Source organism: Struthio camelus, chromosome 17 (genome assembly GCF_040807025.1).
Source record: "Struthio camelus isolate bStrCam1 chromosome 17, bStrCam1.hap1, whole genome shotgun sequence".
NCBI classification, from domain to species: Eukaryota; Metazoa; Chordata; class Aves; order Struthioniformes; family Struthionidae; genus Struthio; species Struthio camelus.
In genome coordinates, this window is record NC_090958.1 from 17,338,019 (window position 1) to 17,354,621 (window position 16,603).

Below are 16,603 nucleotides of genomic sequence, written 5' to 3' on the forward strand. Positions count from 1 at the left end.
CATCTGCCCTGCGCTGCTGAGGACTAAGCCGAGAGTAACAACGCAAAACAGTGCTTTTCCAAGAGTGAGCCCTCCAGTATGTGAATGTGACTGGCTCAGTTTCAATTATGCAATGGCTAGAGCCATTGCAGACTCTTCCTCAGCCATGACTCCCAATAAAGGGCACACCGGACCACAGCAGCAGGGGACGGTGCTGTCAGACAACCCCCCCCCACGCCCCTTCCAAACAGCAAACTCCCACAGCTTGGTGAAAGATTGGTAAAACAAGATAATGGCTCCACTTGATACACTAACTCTGGGTTTGGTTGCATGTTGTTTATTTCAACTTGTACAGAGAAGCTTGAACAGCTGTGTGGAAAAACACCTATTTTTTTTTCCTTAGGTAATATAATTTAAAAGTGATAAATACACAGTATTTAAACTTGATACACCTGATAAAGTTAAATGCATAATAAAGGGGTAGGAATGAAACACAAGCCTCGGTCATTAAACAAAACAGTATAAAAATCAGCAATAGTTTCAGGACCTTAGAAAAGAAACAGATCAATTGCCTGATAGGTAAGAGGGGGGTCCACCAAGAAAAACCACTCAAGACAAGAGGCCTGGTTTCCCCTTAACACTTTCCCATGTGCTTTCAGAGCCAAAAAGGCTTAGTACCCAGCAGTAACCATACAGTCAGCACTGGGCTTGCTTAAAAGGAAGGGAATTAGGGAAAAATCAAGCTGTAACCCAGTTCCAAGGCACAAGCAAAATATTTACTTCACTATAAGAAAAAAGCTAGCTTGACTACTAAACAGCAGATACAGAACTGAGCAGATTTGTATATACAGTACAGCTTCTCTAACAGGTCATGCATTTAGATAAGAGATCTTCCTCAAACATCCAAGGTTTATACTTTCAACAGAACTAATCAACAAGGAAATTACATCAAATTTCATTCAGAAACGTGCATTTGGCTGCAGCCTTACTGGAGCTGGCACTAACGGTCATTTTGAGGTGCGTTTTAAGGAAGTGCTGAGCTTTCAGGTGCTCACAAACCAAGCCCACCACCTTGGCCTCAAGACACTGATCCATGCTAATAGCTGAAGCCCAATAACCATGTGGTTGGGCATCTAGGAACTGAGATAGGTTATTCTGTTTAGAAGCTGCATTGTACCTAGCAAGCTTGTTTGGTAAGTTTAAACTATCTTGCCAGGCACTTGCCATATCACAAAACTGAGCTATTCAGCACTAAGCATCTCTACAGCTCACTCACTTTTAACAAAAAACATGCCACACACATTACTCCGCAATGGCTACAAGCAGATTTTTTTTTTCCCCTCCCTCCAGAACAAGTCAATTTACAAGCTACACAACCAAACTGACCATTCTCAATCAATTATTTCCACAATAAAAAGTCTTGTTTGGGGGGTGGGTTGGGGCGGGGGGGGTGGAGTAGGCAGCAGCAGTAGTGCTGACATCCGTTACCTGTTTGATTTTCCCGTATCTGACGATGCAGAGCTTTGGCATAGCCTCAGACCAAACCGGGAGGAAAACTGTGTCTCATGGCTTCAAACTCCATAGCACTGCTCCTAAACCACGAACCTCTGCAGAAGCTGTAGTCGCTGGCTTTGGAGAAAGGCCAGCAGTACAATTTTTTGGCAATAAAATAAAATCTCAGGGAAGCATTGCTTCATGTGATCAGAAGATGCAGGGGCCCTCCTGACGAAGGGCTAGTTTGTGCAGGCACCTGCGCACTTCTTAACACTGGCCAGACTTTTAACAGAGGCCTGGCGTGACTAGGAATTGCTGGGTCAGGGCTGACTGTGGCAGGACCAAGAACATCAGCGCTCTGTTGCTGCACACACAACTGAGGATGGCAACGTAACAGTCACTTCCTAAAAGCCTACAACAGGGCATCTGTGGCCAGAGCTGGTAGGCAGAGATCTTACCAGTAAGGAAAATACTTGGCGCATATAGTGCCTTCCTCCTTTGGACAAAGAATTAAGCCTTAACAGCCCCTTACAAAGTTGGGACAATTGACTCATCCTCATCTTACAAGTGCGCAGCTGTTTTAAATGACTCATTCAAGGTCGCACACCCAAATCAGTAGCAGGACTGAGAAAAGAAGCCAGCCCTTGTTCCTCCCACCATCCACAACTGCGCTTACCGTGACCCCTTTCCTCAATCAAAGCGTGACGCGCAGCCAGCTCACCTACACTCCGCCGGTCTCCAGCTTTGTCTGAGCTCAGCGAACTCGTGAAAGCGAGTCTAGAAGCCAGAGGCTATCCTGCCGCGTGTTACTGAGGTTTTGCAAGCACCACAAAATAATCAGAGTAATCTGACTGAAGGTGAAAGAGCTCTTCATAAGAAACAAGCCATGTATTAGGTATACACTTAATTTACTAAGCTCAGCTAACAAGCCCCTGATCCACAGGCATTCACAAACTACTGGTAACAAACTTGCAAAAAATACATAGCATTGGCCCCCAAAAAAATCCAAATTAAGAGTTTGGAAAATAAAAGTTCCTTCGAAAATTACTAGCTCATCTAAGTATTTCGTTAAGATCTTAAATTCTAAGCAAGCCCTAAGTCTATACTTAAAAAATAGCAGAAGTATTGTATTATTTTTAGTTGTAGTAAACCATGTAATGTACATGGAAGTGAAGGATTTTACCCTGAATTTTATATTTAATAATATATGTATCTAGATCAAGTAAAAGATTTAGAAACAAACTTTTTTTAGTGCTTCCTCTGCTGTTCAAAACAAGCATTCAGCTAAACACCATCTTTCACTCATGCCTGCAGCAAAAAAAGTTCAGACCGAACTTAAGCCCTTAAATACCTTTTCCTTTCGTACACTGAATACTTAACTTGTGAATCTCTAGTCATACCAACATCAAGACCTTAGGAAAAGTGGCATCCTCAAACACTGTAACTAGCATTACTTTCTGAACATCCCAAAGATGCTGTTTAATACAAGTTGGCTCACAAAGGTAGGCGTTCTTAAAAAAGCTGAAGAGGTGGGGTTGGTTTTTTGTTTTTTTGTTTTTTTTGCGCTTTGTTCCCATGCAGTTAAAAACATGTCAATTCAAAACAAAACAGAACAACAAGAAAAGATGCAACATTTCCGGTAGGCTGTGAACTCTCAAAGTGCATAAGTGTAGTTTTACTGTTGTGTACGCCGCTTTGCAAATGCTTCACACTTGTGTGTATGCCCACAGCGTATATGACAGGCATACGCTCCCCCGGGACGCTGACAATAGTCCCTGTAAATTATTTGGCATTAAAACCACGTAAAAGCAGTCTCAACTGCATTTTGTTTGTCTGCCTTTTTTTTTTTTTTTTTTTTTTTTTTGCAAAGCGCTGTTGCTGCTCAACACGATAGCTCACCTTTGGGGTCTCCGCCGGCACCTTTCCCGCAATAAGTCAGCAGTCCAAGCAATCGGAGATGTTCAATGTTTATGACAAGTACTGTAGTCGGATGTCTTACAACGTGCTGCTATGTAAGCTCTACATCCAGCATTATACTGAAATAGCGCCATGTCATGCTGTGTTTGGTGTAGGCTCTGTTAATAGCTGTCCTCCTCGGCTGCACACTTCGTAAGGTGCCCCAGACCACATTGCTCAACAGAACCACAGTGTCGATGTTCAGGAAAGAACTTCTTCCTCTCCCACGTTAGGCAGGTCGTTGCATTTCAGGTTATCTTCGCTGCCTTGCTTCCTGCTTTAAAAGGAAATACAACATTTTAGGCTCCTTGATAGCAAGTCTTCTCTTGGGCCAGGGCGAGGAGGAAAGAGGGAGCAGAAAGCTGTATTTGGGTTCCCAACACACCGTTTTGTGAGCAGCGTCAGGGAAAAGCACCGAACACAACCTAGAGTTATGCTGGAATCCACAACACCAACCACAATCCCGTTCCGTCGGGCACCGCAGCGCTAAACAGCAATGACAGCGCAGACCAGGGAGCAATCAGCAGCGTAAAGCCCACAAGGATAACCCAAGAACGCCCGAAAGTTGCAGCAATGCCACCTTGCAGATCGGGCTAAGGCACAGGGAAGAGCCTCACTCGGCGGCTGCGGTACTGTAGAGGGTGGGAAGGGGTAAAGGGATTCATTTTTGGAAAGGGAGTTGGCTAATTTCAGCTTGGTAAATATCAGGATATAGAAGAATAACCCAATAGTCTGTGTCAGAATGGCAATTTGTCGGCTCCAGTCCAGAACACGGACGAGCAAATAGGTGAATCGATTCTTACTGTGTATTTTGGAAGCAATCCCACGTTGCAAGGTGTAGGTACAGTCTGAAGGCACATTTACTGAGGACAAGTCGCCTCTGGGCGAGCTGAGCTTCCAGAGGCCAAGATACCACTTAACCCTTGCTTAGTAACTCAAAAAAAGAGCTTAATTAGGATTTTCTAAATTCTTGTTCAACGCACAGATGTGCGTTTTACCCAGTGAACATCTGGGTGGATAACACCTTGTATAAATCCACTCTCCAAGGGGATCTGGGAAGATTTAGTTGCTTGGGTTATAGGACAGAATAAAGCCTTGGCTGTGGAGGAGACGAGGATCCAACGCGTTGTTCAGCTAAGCCACCTACGCTGATGACATTCAGCTTGGGGGGCATTTTAATAAAAATAACCATGCTTCTTAGCAAGACGCGGAAGGCAGCAGCAGCACTTGGAGCTGTGCCGCGTAGCCTTCACCCGCAAGGATCCCTTGCGGCACAGCGCGCGGTCCCAGGATCAACAGAGGAACCAAGCGAGTCTTTTGATTCCTGGGGGAATTGAAGGTGTCGGCACGGGGTGGGAAAAAATCGTTTGAGAAACTTCCATTCAACTCTTTGCAAGAGACGGGCAGAAACCAGCATCCCAAACACATCTTTGCCCGGAGCCTGGAGCAGCAACACAGCCCGACTTGCCCGGACGGTGGCCTTTAGCGGGATTTCCTCCCAATTTCCTCCCAGCCTACGACTAAGGCCCCGGCCGCAGTGAAGTCACCCCGCGCAGGAGCGCGCCCAGCCGCATGAAACGGAGGGCGAAGGCAGAGCCTCCGGTTCCTTATCCGTTCGCTAGCAGCAGCAATTAGCACCGCCGCCTGGTAGCGCGCCGCCCCGGGGAGCTGCTGCCCAAAGCCTGGAGCGAGGCGAGCTTTCCCGGCGGCGCATCGCACCCTCTCGGCGGCCATCACCCCGGCTCTGGGCTGCGGCGCCGGCAAGCTGCGTTTTACCTGCGACCGAGGCCGTATTTCGCACTCCCCGGTTTGTTTTTGCTGGAATTAGGGGAGGGGAAGATAAAAAACGAGGTGAGGGAGAGGACGACCCCTCTCCGGCTGCGCCCGCGTTTGGCGGCTATTCGCGCAGGGCGAATCCTGCCCCTTCGGGCCGGACGCAGGCGAAGGCACTTACGTCAGCAGGTTCCCCGGGGCGGACGAGGACCGTTCCTCTCGCTTGCTGCCCTCGAACGGGTTCCCAAACGATCGCTTCCTGATCATCGTTTTAACCAAGATCTGCAAGACCAGAGCGGGGGGCGTCAGGGGGTTCCCGCTTGCCCGAGATCCCTGTCCCTCAGGGGCAACAGAAGCAGCTGAACCCGCTGCCCAGCTAATGCGGGAAACTCCTGAAAACATGGCCCAGTTCTCTTTAAAAAAAAAAATTAAAGTAGAATAAAACAGAAGGGAGTACGTTTACAAGCCTCCAGCTGCTTAGCAGAGAAGCCTATATCCTCATCAGGAAACTCGAAACGTAGCGTGGGAAGGGTCTTCTCCCCCCGGAAGCGGGTTTTGCCCATTGCTGCATTCTGTAACCGCAAACTTCCAGCTGCCTCAGGTTACCCGAGAGGAGGAAGGGACGAGCACAATTTTGCCTTAACTTCTACCAAAACCGACCCGGCAAACGAGCAGCTTGTCTAGCTTTGGCCGCCAAACACGAGAGTTGGGCAGCTTCAACCGCAGCGTGAGATGTCTGGGACCGGACCCTGCCTCGGCCCGCGCTGGGAACCCCCGGCCTCATCGTCCACCGCTCCTCCTCCCTCCGCGCCTTGTTTAAGGCTCCGAGGCGCCTGGGGCGAGAGGCGGGGGCCGGCCGGTTCCCGCCGGGGAGGCAGAGCCACGCGGATGCCGCCCTGGAGCGGAGCACCCCCCGTGCGGACGCACGGCGATGCGGCGCCGCAGGGCAAGCGCGGAGAACAAACGCGGCCGTGAAAATAAAAATACGCTGCCTGCAGGCAGGTTTTTTCTTTTTCAAGCAGCAAAACACGCTGGTTTGTTTCGCAGGCTGGGAAAGGGGCTCCCGATGGCGGATTCGGGGAGCCCGGACGCTGGGAAAAAGGGAGGCGGACCCGCGGCGGGTCCCATCCGCGCGCCGCTCTCCGCAGAGGCCGGTAAAGCCCCCCCCGGCACCTGGGGACGGCGGCTGCCCGCTCCTCACGGCGCAGGGGCTAGCGGGAAACGATTGGGTTGGGAAACGCCCCGAGAGCGTGCTGCGGATACCGCTAACGGCGGTTTGAAGAGAGACCGGGCGAATCGCCCAAAACCAGAGGCAGCCGGGGCAGATCTCCGCTCCGGCGGTTCCCAGCCTCCGACCGCCGGGAAAACGCGGCACGCGCTCTTGCCCCCGACCCGTCGCCCTTCCCGAAGGGCGGCTCCGGGACGGCGCTCACCACGGTGGCCAGGCTGGGGATGTGCTTGACCGAGTTCTCCACCTCCTCCTCCGTCACCTCGACCAGCGTGCAGTTCTCGTCCTCCGTGGGCAGCAGCTCCGCGCCGTTCTTGGTCACCCAGGGGTGTAACTTCAATTAATAACACAGCCTGTCAGGGACGATTTCCTTCTTTTTTGTAAGGAAAAAAAAAAGGGAGAACGCGGGCCTGGCGAGCGCCCGCCCTCGCTCTGCGCCGCCGGGTTTCACAAAGGCAGCGGAGCCGCTTCGGCTCTCGCCCGACCGGAGGCCCCGAGAGGCTGCGACGATTTATTCGCGATGCGGCGCGGCAGCGGCAGCGAGGGGGGGGAAGCGCAGCGAGCCCTAGTCTTGGCCGGACCGCGTCGACGGGCGAGGGAAGGCGGGAAGCCCCTCTCCTGCCTGGCCCACGCACCTGGAGCCTGCGGCCGTTGCGGGAGGAACACGAAAGGATTCAGCAAGTCCCCCGCAATCCTTTCCCCCTACCTTCGTCTCCATTTTCTCAGCTTCTCGCCCCTTCCAGGTTCCCGCAGGGGCGGAGGACCAGAAATCTCCTGCGAAAGGCTGTTGCACAGTACTTTCCTGGTAGCAGAGGAAATACTGTACTCAGGGGATTTCCTTCTGCCTTGCACTTCTGCAGGCACCAAAGGTCCCAAAGCTGAGAAGGTCCAGGAGGGGGGGAAAGGAACCGGGACTTACCTGCCTAGGGGCCCCGGGCAGGGAGGGAGGACCTAGCCTGCAGGGATGGCAGTGACTCCCGAAAAAGCCGAGCGAGGACAACCCGACAGGCGTGACGCCACAGCTAACACCAGGGGGTTGGGCCAGTACCTTGATTTCGGGGACCGAAATCCTCGATTCGGGATTTTTATCCAGCATCCGCGTAATCAAATCCTTCAAGAAGTCCGTAACCTCCGGCCTTGGGAAAAGAGAGAGGGGGGAGAGGAGTCGCGGGGAGGGCGCCGGTCCACCGCGGCGCTCCCCGTTCCTCCCCGACCCCCCCAGGACCCCGCGGGAAGCGAATCCCCCTCCCGCCCGGATGGGCATCGAATCCACCCCGGCCAAAAACCAGCGAGGAAAAAGGTTCATTCATTCGCTCCAACATCTCTGCAACGGAAACTGCTCTTTCCTCAACAACGGCAAATCGAGAGACGTCGCCTTCGCGCTTAACGCAAAGGAAGTTTTCCAGGGCCGAGAGGAGGACTCGTGGCTTGAGTTTTGCAAAGCCGCAAGGGCACAGCCGCAGCCGGCCGGCGCCCGAGAAACCAGCTCTCGGCAGCTTCAAAAGAAGGGCTGAGGGTTATTCCACTTTATTTTATTTTCGTTGAGTACTTACTGGTCTGGGAACTCCAAGGTTTGGGTCTTGATTTTATTGTGTAAACTCAGGATCCTTTCGTCCATAAAGGGACACTAGCGGCAAAGACAAAGAGCAACGAAGAAAGCAACAGCACCGTTAAGGAACGGGGGCGGCTTGGCCGCCGGGCGAGCGTCCGCGTAGGGCTGGCAGGAGCGCGCCCCGCAGCAGCGCCGGCCAGGAACTCCCGTTACCTGCCCAAACACGAAGCAGTAGAGCGTGATTCCCATGGCCCAGACATCCAACGCCTTTGGGGAGAAGGAAGCACAGTCAGGTCGGGAACAGGAGACAAAGCACGCGCAGGGAAGGCTGTTCCGAAAATCCCCACACCGTGATCACGCACCTTCCCAGAGAAGATTTTCCTGGTTTCTGAGAGCGTCTCCGGTGCCATGAACGCCGGCGTGCCCACCGTGTTGGTCAGGAGGGCGTCAGCGCCCTTGAACTCGTTGCTCACGCCAAAGTCAGCGATCTTGACGTGCCCGTCCTCCCCGACGAGGAGGTTGGAAGGTTTAATATCCCGGTGGATTATTTTTTGGTAGTGCACTGCAACCACAGGAGCAACGAGGAGCTCAATGGCAGCAGCTTGCAACGGCGCCGCCGGAAAGCGCGGCCAGCCCCAGCTGCACAGATCCCCCCCAAAACACAACCCCCCCGCCCGCTGCCTCCATAGGCACTCACAGTACTCGATGCCCTTGATGAGATCCTGGAAGTAGAACCGAGCTTTATCCTCGGTGAGAGGTTTCAGGGTTGGGATTTCCATCACGGGTCTGCGAAGGCAAGAAGGGGGGGGAGCGGAGCTCGTTGCACCCTCGGAGGCGCCGAGGAAGGTCCGGGGGCTTTGCCGGCCGGCGCCGCCAAGCGCCCGTCGGGCTGCCGGAGATGGGGGACGGCAGCCCGCGGCCGCCGCGGTGAGCGCGCGAGGGGTTTCCCCTGCGGGCAGGGCTTTGCCGTCCCGTCCTCTCTCCAAAACGGCGGCACAGCGCCGAGCCGCGGGGCACCACCCGTAAGCCGGGTCTCGCGAGGAGCCGGCTCAGGCTGCGATTCCCGCGGGGTCGGGGACGACCCCTCCGGCACGAGAAGCTGCTCCGACGACGGAGACCTGCTACGGACAAACCTGTCCCGCTTTAGCGGGTTTGGGTCCCGACCTCGACACTTACCCTTGCTTCACCAGCTCAAACACTGAAACGCAAAGGAAAAGGCCATTAATTGCAGGTTAGAGCTCCTGCGAGCCGCGTCCCGGCGCGCGAGCACTCGTTTTTACGGCTGGGCACGCGAAATCCGGGGTGCTTCTGCCTCCGATTAAAAGAGCCACCCAGGAAGGCGGCCAGCGGAAGCAAGCTCAGCCTTTACAAGTCCGACGCGACTTAAACCACGCTTTGCCCGAAAACGCTGCTCGGCGCGGATTCCCGGCGAGCCGCCGCCGGCTCGGCGTTAAGCCGAGCGCTCGGCGCCGCGCTGGGAGGAGACGGCCCCCGGCCCCGGCGGCTCGCTTACCCATGTAGAGGTGGTCCTCGCCGGGGTCGTCCAGCACCTGCCCCAGCCGGCGGCGAGGGGGGAGAAAGCGAAAGGAGAGGTGACCGCCGGGCAAGAAAAGGCGCGACGGCGGCTAAGGGGTCCCGCGTCCTTCGCCGCGGCTGCCCGGGCAGCGCTCGCCCCCCTCCCCGCTTCGCCAGGGCCGGCGGCGAGAGGACGAGGAAGAGGAGGAAGAGACGGCACCGCCCGCCCTGGGCGCCCGAAAGCTCCCCCCAGCCCCGTTATCTCTCACGGCCCGGCCACGGGCGCCGCTTTACGGCCCGCCGCCCTCGTTCGCCTTCGGAAAGCCGGCTACCAACCTCTTAATTTCGTAATTAAACGGATGAGGATCCCCGGGGCTCTTCGTACCCGCCAGGCCTAACTAACGCGGGGGCGACCCCGCTCCTGTCGCCGCCGGCGAGCCCCCAGCGCTCTCTGCCTTCGGCAGGAGCCTCGGGAGCGTCGTTTCCTTCCCCAAAACTGACTCGCGTTTCCCGTTTCTTCCAAGGAGCCAGGACACCCCTGCAGCTCCCTGTCGGCGGAGCTGCGACTCACCTCCACCAGCTTCACCACGTTGGGGTGGTCCAGCTTTTTCAGGATGGCGATTTCTTGGTAGACCTGCTCGATGGGCCCTTTGGGCTGCACGCAGCCTTCGGAGGCGGCCTTGGCGCCCCGGGGAGGCGGGCGGCCTGGGGCAGAAGAGGCAACGGGAGGTTTTTTCCGGGCCGCGAGGACGCAGCGAGGGAGCAGAAGCCCCCCAGCTCCCCGGCCGGGGTGGGAAAGGGCCGAGGGCCGCTCCGCGTCCTGCCCACCGAGGGAAGGACCCGAATCCTCCTCGACGAGGGGAGGAAACGGCACCGGAAACAAATCCGAGTTCGGGCAGACCCGACGTCTTGGGGGGGGGGGGGGGGGAAGACGTCAAAACGGACGTCCCCGGCCTCCCGCGCGCCACTTACGGGGGAAGCCCGCCTGCCTCATCAGCTTCTTCTTGGAGAGGACCTTCATGGCCTGCAAGACAGCCCGCGGGCGGGTGAGGCCGGCTGGCGGCGGCGGGCCCCCCCCTCGCTCGGCGGGGCAAAGCCGCCGTCCCGGCCGTACTCACGTAGTAGGTGTTATCGTCCTCGTTGTAGGCCAGCTTCACGACGCCGTAGGAGCCCTGCGGGCAGAGACGCGAGCCGTGGGCCGCCGCCAGCGAGGGACGGGCCAAGGAGCCCCCGCCGGCCCCTCCGGGCGGCGGGTGACCCTGGGGGACACCACATCACCGCGCCGGGTCTGACGCTCCCCCCGCTCCCGGGGCAGGAGACGGCGGGGGGGGGGGGTTGGAAAAAAAAGGTTCGAACGCCCCATTTCATTAAAGGGAAGATGGAAGGGGAAAAAATATATATATAATAATAAATTTCAGGGGGTTGCACCCAAAGGGCCAAAGCACGCAGCACCCCCCCCCCCCCAAAATCCCGGCAATATTCACCTTGCCGATCTCGTCCTTCAGCTTGTACTGGTTGAGCTGCACGCAGTCCTGCCAAGGGAGCAAGGGCTGAGGCGGCCGCCGAGCCGCCGCCGCCGCCGTTTCCTCCCCTTCCCGCCCCGGGGAGGAGGCGGCGAGAGCGCGGCGAGCCAAACTAGCCAGCCACAAAGGGTTCGACCCTCCGGCGACAGCCCCGCGGCACGGCTAGTCGCTAGCGTTATTACAGTTCGGGCGGCGGGCGACCCACCTCCAGGCACCGCTCTACCCCCCCCCAAAAAAAAAAATTGAAACGCTGTGCAAAAAAATAAAACAACATAAAAAATGCAAAAAAAAAAAGCTAAAAGCCATCTTGCAAAAAGGAGGAGAGTGCGCGGGGGGGGGGGGGGGAAGCGGCGAGACCCCCCCCCCCCGCTCACCTGCGAGCCGGTGATGGAGACTCGGTTGGACTCCACGGTGGGCCGGCGGGGCAGGCGCGGCGAGGCGTGCGGGGACGTCACCGGCGAGTAGGGCAGCGACGGGTAGATGAAGCGCTCGGCGGCGGCGGCGGCCTCCTCGCCGGAGCTCGCGGGCTGCGAGCGCTCCTGCAGCGAGAGCTTGCGGCCGGCCAGGCCCGGCTTCGCCCGCGTCTCCTCCGGCCCCCGGCCGTCGGCGGCCCGGCACGGCGGCACCAGCACGCAGGACTCCTCCATGGCGGGGCGAAGGGGGCGTCACGGCGGGGGGAGCTGCCGGGCGCGGGCGACGGCACGGTGCGGGCGCCGGCCTCCTCCCCGCCGCCGCGCCATTTGGCTGCGAACAGCAGCGGCCCCCGCTGAGACCCGGCGAACTCGTGACAGCGATGCTCCCCCGACCTCCGGCCGGGGGAACCCAAATAACGCCCAGCGGCTCCTGCCGCGGGGGCAGCCGGGGACGCGCTTACCGGCAGGCGGGCGCCGGATCCGACCCCGCTTCAGTCGCTCCCGCCGCCCCGAGCCGCCGGCGAGGATTCACTGGGGCTCCCGTCGCCACCACCTCGGTCTAAATCCTCTTGCCGGACCTTGGCAGAAACGAGAAATCGAGTCTGTTAAGGAGGAAGAATAAAGGGGGGGGGGGGGAGGAAGAATAAAGGGGGGGGGAGGAAGAATAAAGGGGGGGGGAGGAAGAATAAAGGGGGGGGGAGGAAGAATAAAGGGGGGGGAGGAAGAATAAAGGGGGGGGAGGAAGAATAAAGGGGGGGGAGGAAGAATAAGGGGGGGAGGGAAGAATAAGGGGGGGGAAGGAAGAATAAGGGGGGGGAAGGAAGAATAAGGGGGGGGAAGGAAGAATAAGGGGGGGGAAGGAAGAATAAGGGGGGGGAAGGAAGAATAAGGGGGGGGGAAGGAAGAATAAGGGGGGGGGAAGGAAGAATAAGGGGGGGGGAAGGAAGAATAAGGGGGGGGGAAGGAAGAATAAGGGGGGGGGAAGGAAGAATAAGGGGGGGGGAAGGAAGAATAAGGGGGGGGGAAGGAAGAATAAGGGGGGGGGAAGGAAGAATAAGGGGGGGGGAAGGAAGAATAAGGGGGGGGGAAGGAAGAATAAGGGGGGGGGAAGGAAGAATAAGGGGGGGGAAGGAAGAATAAGGGGGGGGAAGGAAGAATAAGGGGGGGGAAGGAAGAATAAGGGGGGGGGAAGGAAGAATAAGGGGGGGGGAAGGAAGAATAAGGGGGGGGGAAGGAAGAATAAGGGGGGGAAGGAAGAATAAGGGGGGGGGAAGGAAGAATAAGGGGGGGGAAGGAAGAATAAGGGGGGGGAAGGAAGAATAAGGGGGGGAAGGAAAATAAGGGGGGGGAAGGAAGAATAAGGGGGGGGGAAGGAAGAATAAGGGGGGGGAAGGAAGAATAAGGGGGGGGAAGGAAGAATAAGGGGGGGAAGGAAGAATAAGGGGGGGGGAAGGAAGAATAAGGGGGGGGAAGGAAGAATAAGGGGGGGGAAGGAAGAATAAGGGGGGGGAGGCAGCGGGGCAGTCCCCGAGGGCCACCGGCCCCCCCCGCGTGCCCCCCCCGGCCCCCGTCTGCTTCCCCGAGGCTCAAACGCACCCGGTTTTATTTCTTAATTTCTAGGTTGACGAGGTGCCACAGAGCCAAACAAGCCCAAAAACCAAAAAAACCCCAGAAAATAACCAACCCCCCCCCCGACAACCGCGACGCCAGCCCGACACGGGCGGCCCCAGGAGCAGGGGTTCGCGGCGCTCCCGCGGCCCAGCAAGGCAGCGTTTAAATCCAGAGCCGCCCGCGCCGCCGCTCCCGATCAGCGGGGCAGAAACGACACGTCGAGGATTTAAAAAAAGAAAAAAAAAAGAGTAAAAAAAAAAAAAAAAAAGAAAGTAAAACAAGCCGGCGGAGCAGGTACCCGGCTGCTCCCGCGCCGCCGCCGGCCAAGTCTCACCCGAAGCTGCACGAGTCGGGACGGGACCCGCCGGCGGCCCCAAAACTCATCTCGGGGAAGGGGCCGGCCGCCAGCCCCCGTCCCCGTCCCGGGCGAGACGACCCCCCGGCCGCCCCGGGCACGGCCGGAGGCGCAGGCCGCTCTCCGCGGGCCCCGTAAACGGCGGCGGCGCGAACGGCACCAAAAAAGGAAGCGGCTTCGGGAGGCTAAAAAACCACCCCCGTCGCGCCGGGCGGAAAACCACCGCCGGCCCCAGAGCTTCGTCCGGCGCCCGGCGCGAGCAAACCACCCCGCCGAGCCGCCCGAGGCCTTCGCGCCCGGTTAATCGGCTCCACCGCCGCAAACGCGGCAAGGCCGGTTAACTCGAGCAGGCCTCCTGCGGCTCCCGACGGGCTAAAAGTCACCCGGGCGCCCGCCGGCGGCTCCGAACCGCGGAGCGGCTCCTCTCAAGCCGGCGCTGTCACACCCGGCCAAACCCACGCCAGGGTTTGGGGGGGGGGGGGTGTTGGGGCAGAGAACAGGGTTTGGCAGAAATCTCCCCCCCTCCTTTATTTTTATTTTATTATTATTATTTTTTATAGATACCGTCCCCAAGCGAAACCCCAAAGTTAGCTCCGGCCACGGAGGGCGGCCGCGGGGGGGGACCCGCCGGCCGCAGGAGGAGGAGGAGGACGACGACAGCGGTATCGTCAGGCAGAGGGCGAACCGCGAGAGCCGGCGGCGGCGCAACGCCTCCCACGGGGCGAAACGGAGCCCGAAACGGAGAGGAAGAAACACGCCGGGGGCCACGTTCCCGGCTGGATTTCGGCTGGGGGGCAACGCCGGCGACCGAGGCCCCGGCTCGGCGAGACGGGTTTCGCGCCCTCCCCGGCGCTCGGACCACGGCTCTCGCCCTAAAAAACAAGGGAGCCGGAAGAGACGGCCGGGACGTGCCGGAGGCCGGCCGGGACGCGGCTCTACGCCCGCGCCGAGGACGAGCGCGTTTCGTTACCGCTTATTGGTTACGGGCTCCCCGCTGGGCAGAGCCCGGCGCCGGTCCGCTTTCCGCGGTGCCATCGACCGCCCGCCGCCCCGCGGGCTCTGCCCGACCTTGCCAGAAACACGTCGGCCGCTGCAGCGCCCGCGCCTGACCGGCGGCGGGGAAAGAAAACACAATCTCTCTGCAAGCCGGAGGGCACCCGAAACAACGCGGCGTTGCAAAGGGCCGACGGCGCGCCGTGCCGCCCTCCCCGGCGGGCGGAAAAGCCATCCGGCCCGTCCGAAGCAAAACGGGAGGAATCAAAGGAAGGGAGAAAAAGCAACAAAACCCAAAGCCTGGCTGGGGGCACCCCGCCACCAGGAAAGGCGGCGGCAGACTCTGCGGCAGCCAGGCGGGGCGCGCGCCCCAGCGAAGCTCCAGGCCGCCGGCGGCTCGGCCGCCTGCCCCCGCGTCGCCTCCGCCGCGGCCGGCCCACAGACGCCCGGAGATGCTCCGGAGCGATGCCCGCCGCCGCCTCCGCAGCCCGAGGAGAGCGGCCCGGCGCGGCTCCGGCCGAGCGGCTCGTCGGGATCGCGCTGCCCCGAGCGCTTCGACGCGCGGTTCGCGCCCGGTTTGCGGCGCGTGCCGACGGGGCCGGTCGGGGGCAGAAACGCGGCCGGCAGGGCGGCGCCTTCGGGCCCCTGATGCCGCGAGCGCCTGGAAACCCTACAGCTGCCTGATATGAAACGAGTTTTGCAGTTCTCTGCGCGGAGCCTGCGAGCTTTAGGCGAAAGCCCCCAAAGGGACCCGCGAGGCTGGCGCGACGGGAGCTGGCGAGGCGGCGGCCGCGCAGGGAAGGACTGGACCCGGGCGAAGGCGTTGCTGCAGCTGACGGCCGCGAAACCCCCGAGCCCCCCAGCGGGTCGCCCCGGGGCCTCCGTCCCCGGGGCCGGTTTCGGCTCTTGGGGCACGAAACGGCCCCGCTGCCGCCACCGCTCCTCCTGCAGCACCTCCGTCGCCTCCCGCTTCCTCCGCACAGCTCCTTCTCCTTTTCCATAACCCCCGAGCGCCTCCGCAGCCTAATCCTCCCTCCCCGCCCCGAGGCGACGGTGAGGGGCTCGCGGCGGCCGCCCTCGGCCCACAGGAGGCCCCGCGCCGCTGCGGACCGCCACCCGCTCGCCGTGTCCCCGAGGCCCGGTGCCCCCTCCCCGAGGCCGCCTGCGCCCCGGGCGCCGCCGGGCACGTGCGGGGAAGCGGCGGCGGCCGCGGCGGCCCGACGGGCGGCAGGAGCCGCAGCGGGGCCGGGGCCCTTCCCTCCGCCAGCCGCGCTCCCCCCCCAAGCAGCTCTCGCCCGCACGGGAAAACGAAGCCACCGGCAACCGCCCCCCCTCCCCTCCCCCGGCCAAAACACCCGCTACCCGCAGCGCCGCGGAACCCACCGAACGCGTTATTTCAGGGAAACGCCGTTTCCTGCGAGCAGCGCGCTCGGGCCCGGCCCGGCCCGCGGCCCCGGGCGCAGCGCAGCGGCCGGGCCGAGCCGAGGCGGCGCCGCTTTGTCCCCGCCGGGGCCGCGCCGTCCCCGCGCCCCGGCCCCGCCCCGCCCGCCGCCGCCGCACCGACCTGGGCGCCGCCGCCGCCGGGGCCGCAGCCCCGGAGCCGCCCGCGGGGCCCGAGCGCGCCCGCCCGGCGCCGCCTTCGCTTTCGGTTCCGCTCCGGCGGCGGGAGGCGGTGGGGAGGAGGGGGGGAGATCCGGCCCCGCTCCGCTCCGCCCCGGGGAAGGGGAGGTTTCCCCGCGGGCAGCCGCATTCTCCCCCCCCCCTTTTCATTCACCCCCCCCTTTTTTTTTTTTTTTTTAACCTTTCCAGCCTCGATCCGCCCCAAAGCGCGGCTGCCCCCTTACCCGCCGCCGCCCTCCCCCGAAGGCAGCATCCGCGGCAGGAGCTCGACCCGGGCGGGCTGCGGTCCCCGGGCGGGCAGCGCCGCGGGTCGAGCCGCCGCCCGGCCCTTCCGAAACCCGGCTCTCGGGAAGGGCCGCCGCGGGCGGCCCCGGCCCCGGGCTCCCGCCGGCCGCCGCCCCTGCAGCTGCAGCCCCCGCTTGGCTCGTGCTAATTCCTCCTTTTTCCTCCTCAAGCGCGTTCCCGCTCGAGCACCCTCCTTGCACCGGGCTGAAACTGCCCTTTTCGAGGCAGCAGCTCCCGCCTGGAGCGGAGGCGGGCGCGGGAGCCGCGTACCTGCTTCCCTGCGAGCTTTACGGATAAACGCTCTTC

The 16,603-nt window shown here is 60.3% G+C and overlaps 1 protein-coding gene across 10 annotated transcripts; it reads right to left on the bottom strand.

Annotated features, from left to right (window-relative positions):
* Nucleotides 1-296: 296 nt before the first annotated feature.
* On the bottom strand, nt 297-16,045 carry CAMKK2 (calcium/calmodulin dependent protein kinase kinase 2). 10 transcript variants are annotated; one of them, XM_068910833.1, is made up of 18 exons: nt 15,957-16,045; nt 11,895-12,011; nt 11,395-11,764; nt 10,982-11,029; nt 10,616-10,669; nt 10,470-10,521; nt 10,069-10,202; nt 9,496-9,532; nt 9,159-9,180; nt 8,680-8,768; nt 8,345-8,544; nt 8,196-8,249; nt 7,984-8,057; nt 7,479-7,566; nt 7,137-7,232; nt 6,636-6,764; nt 5,384-5,484; nt 297-3,706 (listed from the first exon to the last, which is right to left on the bottom strand). In XM_068910833.1, exons 3-18 carry the CDS (start codon nt 11,665-11,667, stop codon nt 3,631-3,633), a joined length of 1,527 nt encoding a protein of 508 aa, XP_068766934.1. In that variant the 5' UTR covers nt 11,668-11,764; nt 11,895-12,011; nt 15,957-16,045; the 3' UTR covers nt 297-3,630. The 10 variants fall into 10 exon arrangements, 6 of the variants coding, with proteins under 6 accessions (XP_068766934.1, XP_068766935.1, XP_068766933.1 ...); XR_011135005.1 differs by lacking the exon at nt 15,957-16,045 and having other exon boundaries at nt 6,636-6,783; nt 11,895-12,017; XR_011135003.1 differs by lacking the exon at nt 15,957-16,045 and having other exon boundaries at nt 6,636-6,783; nt 7,350-7,566; nt 11,895-12,017.
* Nucleotides 16,046-16,603: the final 558 nt, after the last annotated feature.